Source organism: Pholcus phalangioides, unplaced genomic scaffold (assembly GCF_987345545.1).
Source record: "Pholcus phalangioides strain wild (caught in Gottingen) unplaced genomic scaffold, Ppha-v1.0 ptg000009l_1, whole genome shotgun sequence".
NCBI lineage: Eukaryota > Metazoa > Arthropoda > Arachnida > Araneae > Pholcidae > Pholcus > Pholcus phalangioides.
The window spans coordinates 11,866,904-11,880,715 of record NW_028301602.1 but is presented as its reverse complement, the minus strand read 5'-3'; the positions used below and the strand labels follow the sequence as shown (position 1 = coordinate 11,880,715).

At 35.2% G+C, this 13,812-nt stretch overlaps 2 protein-coding genes across 3 annotated transcripts in view; both read left to right on the top strand.

The window, feature by feature from the left end:
• The window catches only part of LOC149081766 (peroxisome biogenesis factor 10-like), a 28,391-nt gene extending 22,041 nt beyond the window's left edge, over positions 1–6,350 (top strand). The window contains exons 5-8 of the mRNA XM_089237208.1: positions 431–685; positions 2,328–2,482; positions 3,906–4,047; positions 6,261–6,350. Of these exons, the coding sequence (XP_089093334.1) occupies positions 431–685; positions 2,328–2,482; positions 3,906–4,047; positions 6,261–6,329 (621 nt within the window). The 3' untranslated portion in view covers positions 6,330–6,350. The remainder of the gene's footprint in view (positions 1–430; positions 686–2,327; positions 2,483–3,905; positions 4,048–6,260) is intronic.
• A 2,807-nt stretch (positions 6,351–9,157) lies between these two features.
• LOC149081765 (uncharacterized) overlaps positions 9,158–13,812 on the top strand; it is a 30,894-nt gene continuing 26,239 nt past the window's right edge. For both annotated transcript variants that reach the window (XM_089237202.1, XM_089237203.1), the window contains exon 1: positions 9,158–9,423. In XM_089237202.1, the coding sequence (XP_089093328.1) occupies positions 9,298–9,423 (126 nt within the window). In that variant the 5' untranslated portion in view covers positions 9,158–9,297. The remainder of the gene's footprint in view (positions 9,424–13,812) is intronic.

Below are 13,812 nucleotides of genomic sequence, written 5' to 3'. Positions count from 1 at the left end.
AATGTAGTTAACAGTATGAACTATATTTTTGTTGAAGAACTTTTAGTCAAATTTTAGGGGGCCTGTTATGCTTACATACAGAGTTTTGTTGTAATTTTTGTCTTTAAATGCCATGTTCAAGAAAGTAACTGAAGACACATCATGTTAAAATATCACCTATTTAGATTGCATTGCAACTATTCACAGAGCATTTAGCAAACATTGTCCTTCAAATATTTGTTTTTAGAATACAACAAAACGATAGTTACATGGCAAATAAATTTAATCCTAGGAAGGTGTGTCAGATATCCCAATGGGACTTACATTAAGCTGATAAAATAAAAATTTTCGCATTTGGCAAATACATCCTTAAAGTATTTATTCTAAAAAATTTATTATTTCTCTGCATTTTTATATTCAGATTAATATTGGCTTAATCTTTTGTTTACAGAAAAGAGCTATCAGTATTATTCTCTATACCTTTGGACCTGTAGTTGCAGTAGCAGTGAAGAAGTATTTAGAGAAAAGATTAGATTCAGCTGCTGAAAATCCTTTGGTTTCAGACAAAAGGCATCGCATACATCTCATCAAAATACTCTACTTCGCTGTGTGGCTTGCTGTTATTATACATAGTTTGAATCTCATTGCTTTCTACTTCACTGGTAGATACTACCACTTTTCGAAGAGATTTAGTGGCATTCGATATGTGAGTATTCCAGTGTATTTTATTTTTGCATACATCACGTCAGTTTAGTAACATAAGCTTAGCTGTACTTCAGCACAGTGGAGGTTGTTTGAAAGAGACCCAGAATAGATTTCCATCAAAACTTTATGCATAGCCATATGAGGGAGGGAGGCTGATAAAGTTAATTCATAAAAAATGATGTATAAAAGTTTTATCATAGAAAGTAATTTATAAAAATTTAATTCATAAAAAGTAACTGGAGCTCAGAATCGCAATATCCTATTTTATTTTTTATTTTTTTCAGTGTTTGAACTTTGAAGACAAATGAATAAATTGCAAAACCGAATTTTCAATATGTTATGTTTGGAAATATTTTATGTTATGTTCATGACTCGTAGGAAAATGCAAGTCTCAATAATTGACCTTTTACGCTAACCAAGCATTAAACTTGAGAAGACCCCAAAATCAATCAGTACAATTTACAGACTTTGATCAGGTAAACATAAAATTGTTCCAGAATATCCTACCTTTCTTTTTGATAAAACTCAAATCTTATAGGTAATTTTATTTTACGTGATGCCATTTCTAACTAGCTATAATACCTGGCGCTGCACAGATTTTCTCTATATACTTGGAGCATTAAAGAAGTGGCAAACCATTGTAAAAGTGCAAACATGTCTGAAATTGATTGTTTGGGAACCACGATAAACATTCTAAACCAAAGTGAACATTCTAGAAGTCATTGAGGCTGAGAAGCCATTGTTTCTCGACAGTTTTTTCCCCCATTTTGGGCATTTGTCCAGCTCTGGCAAATTTATAAAGTAGCCTATCATTCAAGTCATGTTCTGTTAGGTATATGTACAAAATTTGGTTTGGTCTAAAATTGCAGATTTGTATGGAGAACGTACACACAGAAAGACAGGAAATAAATTTTGCGTACAGTAGAACCTTCTTTTGTGGACACCGGTGGGACAAAAAAAAGTTGTCCATAAAAGAGGGGTGACCCTTAATCAGAGGTTTTAAAAGCATACTTTTACCATACTGTGGGAAATTATTGGTCCTTGCAGCAAAAAAAACAAAATCCTATAAGTTTAATTTTTCTTTAGGTAGCGTTTTTGAAGCACTAGTACTGGTCAGTTAAAAATAGGGAAAACTATAACAAGTATTTATTCAAACTAAAAAATAAATTTCATTCAAGGAGTTATTCAAAGTAACTCAAGAAGAAACTGATGTCAATACATATATTAATAATGCTACTAATTAAGAATTCAAATTGATGAAACTAGGTGTTTATTTATGGGAAAAAAAGTAATTAATTACTGGTTTCTAAGTAGGAAAGATTTTGGTTCTTAGATACCAGGTTGCCATGTGAAGTAGCAAATTAGTATTGGTGCCTAAAGGGTGTGTATGTGTGGTTTTTTTTTTTAGTGTTTGCTAAATTTAAGCCTAGAAATAACAAATATTTTGATTTTATGACAGAGTATGTCTTCCTACATGGAAATAAAAGAAAAAAAAATAAATTTGGCTGTGGAAAATAAAAAATTTCTTCAGAAAAAAAATGTTTGGCACCTAAGAAATTTGTGTGTGCCTAAATTTTTTTTTTTTTTTTTTTTTGCTCTGTGAAACTAGTTTATTGTAATTGCTCCCAACTTTTTTTCCTTAGGTGTTGATAAGAAGATGGCTGGCACAGATGGATTCACAAGCACCTTATAAGATACTTGGTTATGCTGCTGTCATTCAACTTTGTGTCAGTGTGTTCTTTGACCTCAAAAAATGTATCAAAGATTACTCATATCCTCTGAATGATGATGATCGAAGGTACATCTTGGCAATCGTTTCAGTTTCATTTAGCTGTGTTTTCTTTATGTTTGTTCATAATTATTGGTTTTTTTTATTGCTCTTATTGGGTTGGTGTATTTTTGATATAGTGTAGATATATACTCGACATCCATATTTTTTATAGGCATCTTTTTTTTCAACCACCTCGTTGGGAATTTTGTCTGTTGTGGTCTTTGTATTTGTATGTAATATATCCCCCATATTTCCCTGCATGTAATCCAGGGATCATACTCTAAAAAACATCTGAATTTCTTAGTAGAAATAATAAAGTCCCAACTCAACCAGTATGGCAGAAGTTATTCTTTAATAATACATTGAAGCTGGGTTCAGTTTTTGAATGCCGAAAAACAGATAATAGGTCACCATGTATTTCTACAACTTTCCCTGTAAGCTGTGGGCATGCAGACCACACTCGAGTTTCTGTTGTGAAAGTTATTACAGTAGACGCTACTTATTGGAATATTGTTATGACTTTCACACAGTATGTATGGAGCAGACCAATAATGTAACATGATCAGAATATTGGTTAATGTTATCAATTTTTTTACCCCATTGGGAAGTTTCGTTTTGGGCCTTTTGAAGACAAAGGTTTAACTATAATATAGTTTATTTTAACTATAATATAATTTATATTTTAACTATAACATATTTATATTCAACTATGATGGGTTTTTTTTCATTTTTCATATAAGTTATCATTATCATTCAAGACTATGTAGGAGGTTAGAAGGTGTACTCTTCCCCCCCCCCCCCGTTGGGAGGAATTGCAATAAAAACTCTGGGTGTGATCATATTAAGTGGCATGCACTGTATTTTGTATGCAGAAACTTGTTTTTCTGTCATTTGTACAGATGTGAAAGTGTTTTGGACAGAGTAATAACAGGTCCATAGATGTAAAAAAATCTTAATGGAGCATGCTGTTTCTTTGTGAAAGTGAATTGAATGAATATTCACACTAGTGCTGTTCACTCCTTTTTATGTGATTTAGATGGAACAGTGGTTATTCCATATTTTGCACTTTTATCATAGTTAGATGCCGACAGGCCTGTGGTGAAAATTTCATCAAAATAGAGGTATATAAGGTACAGGGAGAAAAGATGATCCTGGTTTTTGTTTTGAAATGTTAATTATTCTCATCTAAATTCTAAAAAAATGAAATTTTCGAGCATTTTGTTTCATTGTAACTTCCATGACCCATTACTAAACCACTGAAGTGACCCATGGCAGGTTACCAAATCCCTTGAGTGGCTTGTACTCTCCGAGAGGTTAAAAAAAACTTGTGTATATAGCTGTGTGTACTCTTCACAATATTCATACGGTATATTTTGCATGTAGTTATTGCAAACACAAAAGAAATATTGATAAAAAATTGCTGTAATTATTCCTTATTTTTTCATTATAGTGTTGATCATGCTGACCCCAATATTGATGTAATTATAAAGAATCCTTGTTCACTATGCACAGAAAAGTTGAAGCATACTACTGTAACTCCCTGTGGTCATCTCTTTTGTTGGAATTGCATAGCTACATGGCTTCAAAATAAAGTATGTATTTTTAGATTTATACATTTTTTTTATCATATTTATATGCTATATTCTATTATGCATATTCTATTTTAGTTTTAAGTCACTGCATCATATTTACTTTTGTTGAAGCAATTAAAAAAAATTGAACTCAATCTATTTCCTTTAAATATAGTTTTCCATAGCATTGAAAGCTTTTCGTTTCATTTAATTTTAAAGTGGTTTTTTTTTCATGTTTGTTTATCATGATCTTCATTATTTATATATTTAAAATAAAGCTGAACTCAATAATATGAGCAGTGAAAAAATTCTTACATTAGCCAATGCTTGTTACATCTGAGATGAAATAAAAATGAGGAAACCCACTCTGTATAGTTGTTTTTGTTATATCACAGTTACATTCAAAAAAGTCTGACAACCTTAGTTTTTTTTTTTTTCAAATATTTTAATTGAATCGGTATATAAAGCATATAAATTTGATTCTTACCTACTGAATAAGATACATATCTGAAAATAATTTTGTAATCGAATCATATATTTTGTTTTCTCAAAGAAATATTGAAACTCACATGAGATTTTTAAAAAAATGGAACACTGCATCTGTGGGGCAATGAGTCCACCATTCTAGAATTCTCATTTTATTTTGCAGTAAAACATGACTTGACAGATTTGGCTGTGTACTTGGTATCATTGTCTTGTTGAAAAATTCAAAATTGGGGCATTCAAGCTCTGCCTTAGAGGGTAACATATGAACAAAGTTGCCCGCACAATCTATTCGCATTATATGATGTTTTTGAAGGGGGAAAACTGATTGTTCAATTTTTTTAACTCAACTGTATATTGATGGGTTTTTGTTTTTTTTTTAAATCAGCATATGTGTGCTGTAGCACACACCCTCTTGGTTATATACACAACAAATTTAAAACCCCCATACTATGTTATATTTTGCTGTTGGAGGATGGTTCTTCACAAGGTATCAAATCCCCATGTGAATAAAAGCATGCTCCACTCTAAGAGAACTGATTTATCGCTGAAATATTTGAGGAATGTGTAAATTTATCATGAGCATATATTAATGCTCTCTACATCTTTTGCCTATCATAATGTTTCAAATAAAATTTGCCCCCCCCCCCCCCTTCCCAACAGCAAGGTGGCAGAACTTATTGCGCCACTTGGAAATAAATGAATAAATGTGTCGTCCTGTAGCTGTCCTGTGGACATTGCCAAAAACGAAAATTTTGAGAAAAGGTCATTTTCTGTCACGCAGAGTGGCCAGTGAGATTTTCAGGCGTAATTTTAAGCTTTAATCTGCCCAGTTTTGAAACGTTTTTGTGTTCCCAAGTGGTATAAGACATCAGATGGGCTCAGCAGCTTTGAAAAAATTGAGATTTCCACTTTTGCAGCTACTTGACATAAATATTCAATATTTATTCATTTAACACATTATTTCACTTCAAAGTACCCCACAAATTCAATGTTTAAAAAAAAAATTGTCAATTTTCCACTAGTTTCAGTCTCTCTTGATAATTCAGATTTTCTTGTTTTATCTGGCTGATTCTTAGTCCCAATTAGGACTGATAATATAGGTTCTACTGTATTATTGTATACTATAACAAAAGAGAAGGTTTTGAAAAATTAACATTACGGAATTGTTTTTTTCGGCAGGTTTTAGATTTTGTAAAGAAATGCACAGAGTCAAAAAGAAAATTGTTTGTATCAGTGGATCTTTTACAACCACTTGTAAAGACCAAATTACAAATCCGACATGGTTTTTGAGATGCTTGCATAGTAAAACCTCTCTTTTGCAGGCACCGGTGAGACAAAACAATTTGTCTAAAAGAGGGTTGACCATTAATCAGGAGTGAAATGCATACATTTATTATATAAGGAGAAATTATTATTTGGCTGCAAAAGAGGGATGACCACATCTGATGGGTGTCCGTTAGGAGGGGTTTTTACTGTATTAAATTATTTTAATCTGTATAAGCAAAAATTTTTTTCTTTTTTTTTGTAGATATTTTGGTATTTTCTGAAATTTATGTAGTATTATTTAGTATTTTCTTATGCGTTGCTCAATTCAATTTTTCTCCTTGATTATTTTTCTCATGGGTTTTTTTTCCTATTATTTATTCTATCTGATTCAGTGTTTTCTAAAATGAGCAATATTGTTCTATAAGTGGTTGTACCAGGACGATTCAATATAGTGGTATGATTTCATTTTTATTTCTCTACAGGAAGAATGCCCATTGTGCCGTGAAAAGTTTGGACCATCTCGCCTTGTATATTTGCAAAACTATACATAAGCATTTGTGCAATATTTTTTTTTAAATAATCATGTATTCCATATTTTTTTTTTCAAATAAATTGTAAATAATGACAACTGTGTTATTTCTTATGCATAAAAGACGTAATCAGGTGCATTTCTTTCTTTCTCTTATTTTCATCTAAATTTTCGGCAAAGGGTTATCAAATATTTTTCCTTCGAATAATTTCACTTATTCAAGGTGATGTAATTAAGCTTGATAATAAGCTAGAATCCCCGTTGAAGCTGATAAAAATAATTTTGATTTGTTCAAGAATTTTTTTTGTTGTTGTTGCACGTCTCTTGTGAAAGTAACTTTTTTGAAAAGTGTGCAATTTTTTTATTCTGTGTCTCCTAATTTCTCTACACTCATGTATTGAATAATTGCTCATTTATTCAAGTAAAAACTGTTCAATTAAATACAGAAAGAACTTCTATGTATATCACTATTAAATTCTTCCATTTTCTAGTCACTATAAGCAAAAATATAGAGAAATTTTTCTTTTGTTGCTATACATTATTTCGCACAATAGTGCAGTTTGCTTGAAGGCCTTGTCTGTGGAACTTATCAAATTTTTTTGCTCTTCAGATGAAAGCACTGATACAAAGAAAATTTTGTAATTGCTTTTTTAATTGGGTTGCTGTATTTTTAAAATGCATGACAACCATATTTGTTATGGGATTCTTTTTCTCAGCCACCTCATTGGGCATTTAGCCTGTTGTGGCTTTGTATTTGAAAACATTGGGGGAAAGGAGGGATGTTCTAGGATTGCTAAAAGCCCTGTATTTACAGGATAAACAGATTGTTAATTTTATGAATAGTTTGCTAACAAGGAATTAAGTCCTGTGAACCAGTTCATTGAGTGCTCATGGCCATTCAAAAGAGTTCTTGGGCAAGGCAATATATTTTAGGTGGCATTTCTCAACTCTAGGGGCAGATTTGTGTCAGCAGAATCAATGCCCCAGCAAAATAAGTAACATTCTGGGGCTCCCTTGTCTGGTTAGTAGAACTTATCTGGTTAGTAAGTAATATTCTGGGGCTCCCTTGTCACTAGTATGTGTTAAGCAATTTAGACACTTTGGATCCTTTCCTTCTCCTTGAGAATCTATCACAATTCGGTCAAAGCTGCGAGGGAGAGGGCAACTGCCCTGGTTAAAAAATCATATGGAGGAATGAAAAACACATAATCATCGAATTTTAAAAATGAGGTAGTGTCAAAACCACGTTTTTGCCCTTTCACAAAAATCTTAGTTACGCCCTTGCCTGAATCAATATTTTATATGCTAGCGTCGCACAAAAATACATGGTCAGTTACGATTCTTGTATACCCCGGCCATGTCAGGCCATAGATTTTTCCAACTTGCGAGCTCACCCACAAAAAAGCCACTGATTTTGGGAAAGAAACTTTGGCATTTTTTTTGCTTATTTAAGCTCAAGCCACTTCAACATAAATTTTGATAATGGGCTAGGGCCGTCATAAGAGCATCAAGGGTTCCCTGGGCCAAGTGAGTTTTCTGAAGCAAATTTACAGCTTATTCTCGAAAATTAAACCCAGATCTCATCTTTATGAGGCACCCCCTCTTCTCTTCAGGCCGTGCCGGGACGGGTCCATGCGTTAAAATGCCCCCGTGCTAAGATCTTATTGTGTGAGTAAATTTATATTGCAAGAAACATCAAAAAGGAAAAACACTAAAAGCCTTACAAGTGCGGTCTTAACGCATGGGCCCATTCGCCCTCCTTAGAATGGGATCTCGTTAAAATTCTCAAGTTTAAGTAAACTGACAAGCAATATATTTTTATAGTCAGGTGGGGGACTCAGAAAAGCTAATCGCCCGGGGCCCCCTTGATGCTCGTAAGACGACCTTGGACTAACGGGTCCTCCCCTCCCACTTATGGGGGGGTGTCATAGTATTAATACCATTTGCTTGAAGCAGGGGTGCCGATGTCGAGAAGCCGTTCAGAATTCAAAGACGTTGGCTCAGAATTCAAAGACGTCCACTAGTAAGGGATTTAATTTATAAGCATGCCTAATTGGAAGGAACTGGGTAGTGGATTTCATGTTGATGGAAATTACAGAGTGGGGGAACCCCACAAATAGTTTCCCCTCACAAATATTTTCGGGGAAATACAGTGAAAGTGGGGCATGGCACCTCACGAGGGTGGGGCTGGCAGGCCTGAAGCCTTGGGACGATTCTCAACCTTTTTTGTTTTTTCACGCAAAAAGTTCACTATAGAGGAGCTCGTGAAATGTCTGGTGTGGGGGGGGGGCAAAGCTTAGGGCGCACCTGCTCGAAGATAAGGGGACCATGGAGTTGGGGCCAAAGCGTATTAAAGACCAAAGCGTATTATTGATACGCTTTGGTTGGGGCCTTCAAGTAACCTAAGCCTCCAAGTTTCGGTGCTCATATGGCTTTAAGCTCCCCCAACAGCTGATTTTTTCCAACTCTCTCCGCCATTGACCTTTCCGCCACAAGTTCAGCTTTTACATCTCTAACATTCACTGGAATTAAATTCAAAAATTTTTTTAATTACAAATTCGATTAAATAATATGATCATTAATTTGTTTATCACACTAGGTTCCAGGGTTTCAAGAAAAAAATAACGCGTGGAAACTACTCAATCAACGAATCAAAAGACATCGCAAGTCTAATACCTCAACTCAGAAAATAATACGCTCTCTACGATTGGTCAACACTTCAAGTTACGTCATCGAGAGCGGCGGATTGATACAAAGAAAGAAAAAGGGGGAGTCGCAGCTGGGCCTCGCTACTCTCTATCTCTCTACTTCTTTCTCTCTCTCTCTCTTTCTGCCTTCTTTGTTAAAGCCACACACTGGGCGGTGCTTTCCCTTTCCAGCAGCTTCGTTCCTTTCCTCGGGGGTGATTTCTCTCATCCATTGTAAAAAAAAAAACAAAATCGAGATTTTATTTTTCGTGTAATTAATTAATTAACAATAATTAAAAGAGGATGTCGTGGCAAGCATACGTTGACAATCAGATTTGCGCCCAGGTCTCCTGTAGGTTAGCTGCTATCGCCGGTTTACAAGATGGAGCTATATGGGCGAAATTTGAAAAGGACTCCAGCGTCACGCCGGTAAGTGGTGGTCTCGTTTAACCCTAACCATCTACCCAACACAATCTAAGCACGCCTTTTTTTTTAAGACTTGGCCCCCACTCGTTATTGAAAATAATGCTATTGTTCGAAGCATTTCCCCTTAACAATGCGTGTCCCGAAAATGTTTAAAGCCTATTGTCAATTGGCTTTCTATAAACTTATTTTCCTTTGGGTCGAAACCCCTCCCACCTACTTCAACCGGCTTCATCACACTCGTGACCATGTTGGGTATTGAGTATGAAATCGAGGTAACCCTCGCTTTTACCCCCCGCACACGCACTCGTTAATGGTTAATTGCTGATGAGAAGTGGAGTTTTTTTTTTTTGTTCGTTTTTCCTCGTAGAAATTTCAATTATCACCGATGTCGCAATAATTGACCTCGTAGCACACACTTGATAATTTGTGGATCTTTGGGTGCGAGTCCAATGAAAGAGGAGGCTAGGGGGTATAGTACCACTTAATGTGTTATTGGGACAAATTTTGGGGTGTTAAATGTTGTGCTGAATGTTTTGGTACTGTTCCTTCTATCTACAAAACATCTCTCAACCTCTTTGTGTAGAGGCTTCATAATCAGCATATCTTGATACAATTTGAAAATTATGTAAATTGACAGGTGGGTGCTGATAAAAATCACAGGTCCCATGATCTTGACTGTCCTGGGGGGTGTTTATTTCTTTAATTCAATATAAATTCTGTGCGTTTTAATTCAAATTTTAAATGAGGGATTGGCGATGGTATCTGAACCTGGAATGAATGAATTGCTTTTTCTCTTGCACCCGCCGTATTCTTATCAAACTGAATACCTGTCCTCCCAGAATTTGTTCAGAAATAATTTGTAATGTAAAGCTCAAGCGAGCACCTACAAATACATACCTAACATTTCTGAAGCTTTAGGGGATTAGATCCCAGAAACATAGGGCTGGACACTTCTCTGAAAATTTACTTTCAGCAATCGTGCAACTTCAAATTTGTGTCCAAACCAGAATTTTGATGCCAAAGTAATATCGCCATACAACAATTTATTACTGATAGTAGTCAGCCAATACATTACACCTTCATTTCTATGTCAGGTTCGATAGGTAAAGAACTAGTTATCTATATCGTTTTCCGAAATCAAACCAGATCTGGCAGCAGTCTTCATGGTGGTAGACGAGTATTAATTAGACGTCGCTTAAGTGGAACATATTCATGTCTTAGCTGACGTGTCACTGATTGTCTGACCCTGATGGTAGTGCTGCCTAAATAGATGGGTCAATCCCAGGCACAACCCGAAGCAACAGTAAAAAAGTGAACTTGCATAAGCCAAGAAATTCCAACAGAAAAAATGACCACCAGGCTAGGAAAAAAGATGAAGCTATATCTATTCTAATTCCTTTATTGATAAGTGGTTTTTTTTTTCCCAGGAAGAACTTTATTCTAAGTTTTTTTTTTACCTGGACTCCGATCTCTGGGGCTCGACAAATTAAAAAAGGAAAAACAAGAGCAGACTTGTAAGAAATAAGTCGTACATGGGGGGGGGGGGGTGGGTGGAATTCGTAGTATAGTCTTAAATTGTTTTTCCATTTTTTCTGGGACTTGGTGTTTTCTAATATGGGAAGAGTGCCTTGCTTGTGAATCCCAAAGTAGAATGTTTTGCATTGTTCTGTAACGAACCTTCGGCTGATTAGGAAAGGTCTGTGTTAAAAATCCCCAGTGTTTTTTGCACTACTTAAAATTCTTTCCGATCTCCTGCAGTACCGCTAATTATTCTACGAAATTTTTGTTGCAGAGTTTGGTAAATTCTGCTTTAAAGGGTTTATGAAATCAGTGTCTTGCTTAGACTAATTTAAGTCTAATATTGTGGGTCTGCCTAGCTAAAGTTTAGGTCAGTTTTCTATATCCCTTTCACAAAATAACCGATTCGAAATTTCATTTCTTTTTATAAAATTAAGTAGATTGCTTTGCTTTCCAAAAATGTTTCTATAAAATTACAGGTCATTTTCACAAAAGTAAGATCTTGTAAGTAGAAAACTTTAGGGGGGCCCCGATGTTAATTTTCTAGTTGCCATGGTGACCCGGGATCTATCAAGTCCTGCTGGCTTACAACATCAGTTTACCTTTAAATTGCATGAATTCGGAAATGTCTTTCTGCAGGGTTCCCGTTTGTTTTTACTTTTTGTAAAATGTACTTTTGTCTTACCTTTTCGGTGTTTCGATTTTTGACCTTTTAAATCCTATCAGTAACATCAGTAATTAATTTTTCATTGAGCAGTGGGCTTAAATCATCGATATATTGCTAAATATTAAAAGTGTCAATTGCAATTCTGCCAAAGCAGAAATTGTATTTTCAGTTATTTGTGGGGTGTATGTGGATCATTTGGTTTATTAATTTTTGCATTTGTTTAATTCGACGGTTCAACAAGTAGAGTAGTGATTAAAAACTTTTGCCTGGATGAGTAATTTTGTATTTACTTCATGGTCTTGGACAACAGCATTCATTTAAAATTATGGTACACATTTTGTGTAGGTAAAGCAACAGTTTACATTACAACCGATGATACATAGGTCTATTCTAGGTTTGGTGATTCTAATTCTACCTAATAGCTTTCCATTGTCTTCAGTATTTTTAGGGCATGCAGAGGCATAAACCATGTATATAGTACTTAGCAAAGAGCTAGAAATGAAGGTGCTTCATTTTTCAAAAACGATAACGGGTATTTATCAGAAAAATGTAAACAAATCCTTTAAAAAAAAAAATGGACAGGGTGGTAAAACCACCCAGTTCATCTTGGCCTATTTACAGCGATCTTGTAATTTACACATTTTGCACTGTTTCTGAAAGCGTCAAGGAGCGTCATTCTTAAAAAAACCTAAGTCCTCATAATTTGCTGTGCTTTGTTGAAGTGAGGTGACAAGCTAGAATGTGGAAGAATTAAAAAAAGAATATGACTTTCATAATTAAGACTTTATTTTAAAGAAGCTTACAGGTAAAACCAGTCATCAGAAAAATGAAATTTTGTGGAGGATTTCATGAAATGACTGGAATTTGTTTCACATGTTGCCACCAGAGGACCTTTTATTAAGAAATAACATTTAGGCAAACATTTAGAATTTTTAACAATTAAGTGCTTTTACAATTTTTATTGCAACAAAACATGTTCCACATGAGCATAGTTTTCAGATAGTGTCAAATTACAAGATGGCATGTTCCACAACTGATGGAAGTGTGTGTGCAGGAAAATGTTCAGTACGTGGCAGGAAATACTGTCTTTAAGGTCAGGTAAAATTCGTGGATTGTCACGACTTACTAGACGTTTCAAATTTCCCCATAGTCAAAAATTACGTGGATTAAAGTTCGGAGGAGGTTATAGATCAGAAGTGCCGGCTGATGCTACGTTTTTCTGTAAAATGTTTTAAGAATATTTTTAACACTGCAATGTGTAGAGCGTCTTGCATAAAGATTGTCTGCAAGGCACTGACGTGCTTGTAGAGCCGGAACAATTTTGTTCTGTAACAGCACTGCATATCGCTTCCTGGTAATAAAACGTGCCACTGGACCTGTAGAACGTAATTCCTCGTAGAAGTAGGGATAATGAATGATGCAGTAAATCCACACCATACCTGAATGCAACGGAGCCTGTAAGATAACGTGTAGATTTTGTGGTTTTTAAATTTGGCAGTTGTGAGTATTGACTACACCATCCAAGTGAAAATGTGCTTCGTCTGTCCAGAGGATATTCTAAGGCTATTCTGAATCGACCTCAACGTGAGCTAGAAACTGAAGTCAGTCATTGTAGTCATGTGGAAGTTTGTATGGATAATATCGGAGGATATTCTGCATGATCTTATGAACAGTTGAATGTAGCCTAGCCAATGCCTGTGCAACATGACACTAGTGTTACCGCAAGTATTTGAAGCTGTCCTCTTCCACCTGAAGCGAAACCTGTACTGTACCTCCTGCGTCTACAGAAACTGGTTTTCTTCCTCTTCTAGGACGAACAGTCAATGATCCTGTGGTTTCAAATTTCGTTGTTGCACTCCAAAGGTTTGTAACATTCATTGGACCTTTTTGAATCCTTTTCCAAGTCCGTAGTGCAGTTACTGCAGAATTGTTTTGGTAAAACAATTCGACTATGAAAGTGCAATCCCGTAAACTTATCGTCATTGTGAGCAGCAAACACATTGAGAAACAAGATCCTGCCAATGTTAGTAGATTTTATAACAGCTGCTGTGACATCACATGAATTTACATTTTTACTACAGGTATTCAAAATGAAACTCCCTCTGGTGGAGACATGTGCAACTACTTTTTTCCCCTTAAACAAATTCCCATCACTTTATGTAGGTCTCAAAATTTTATAATTTTCTGATGACTGGTTGCACTTGTAG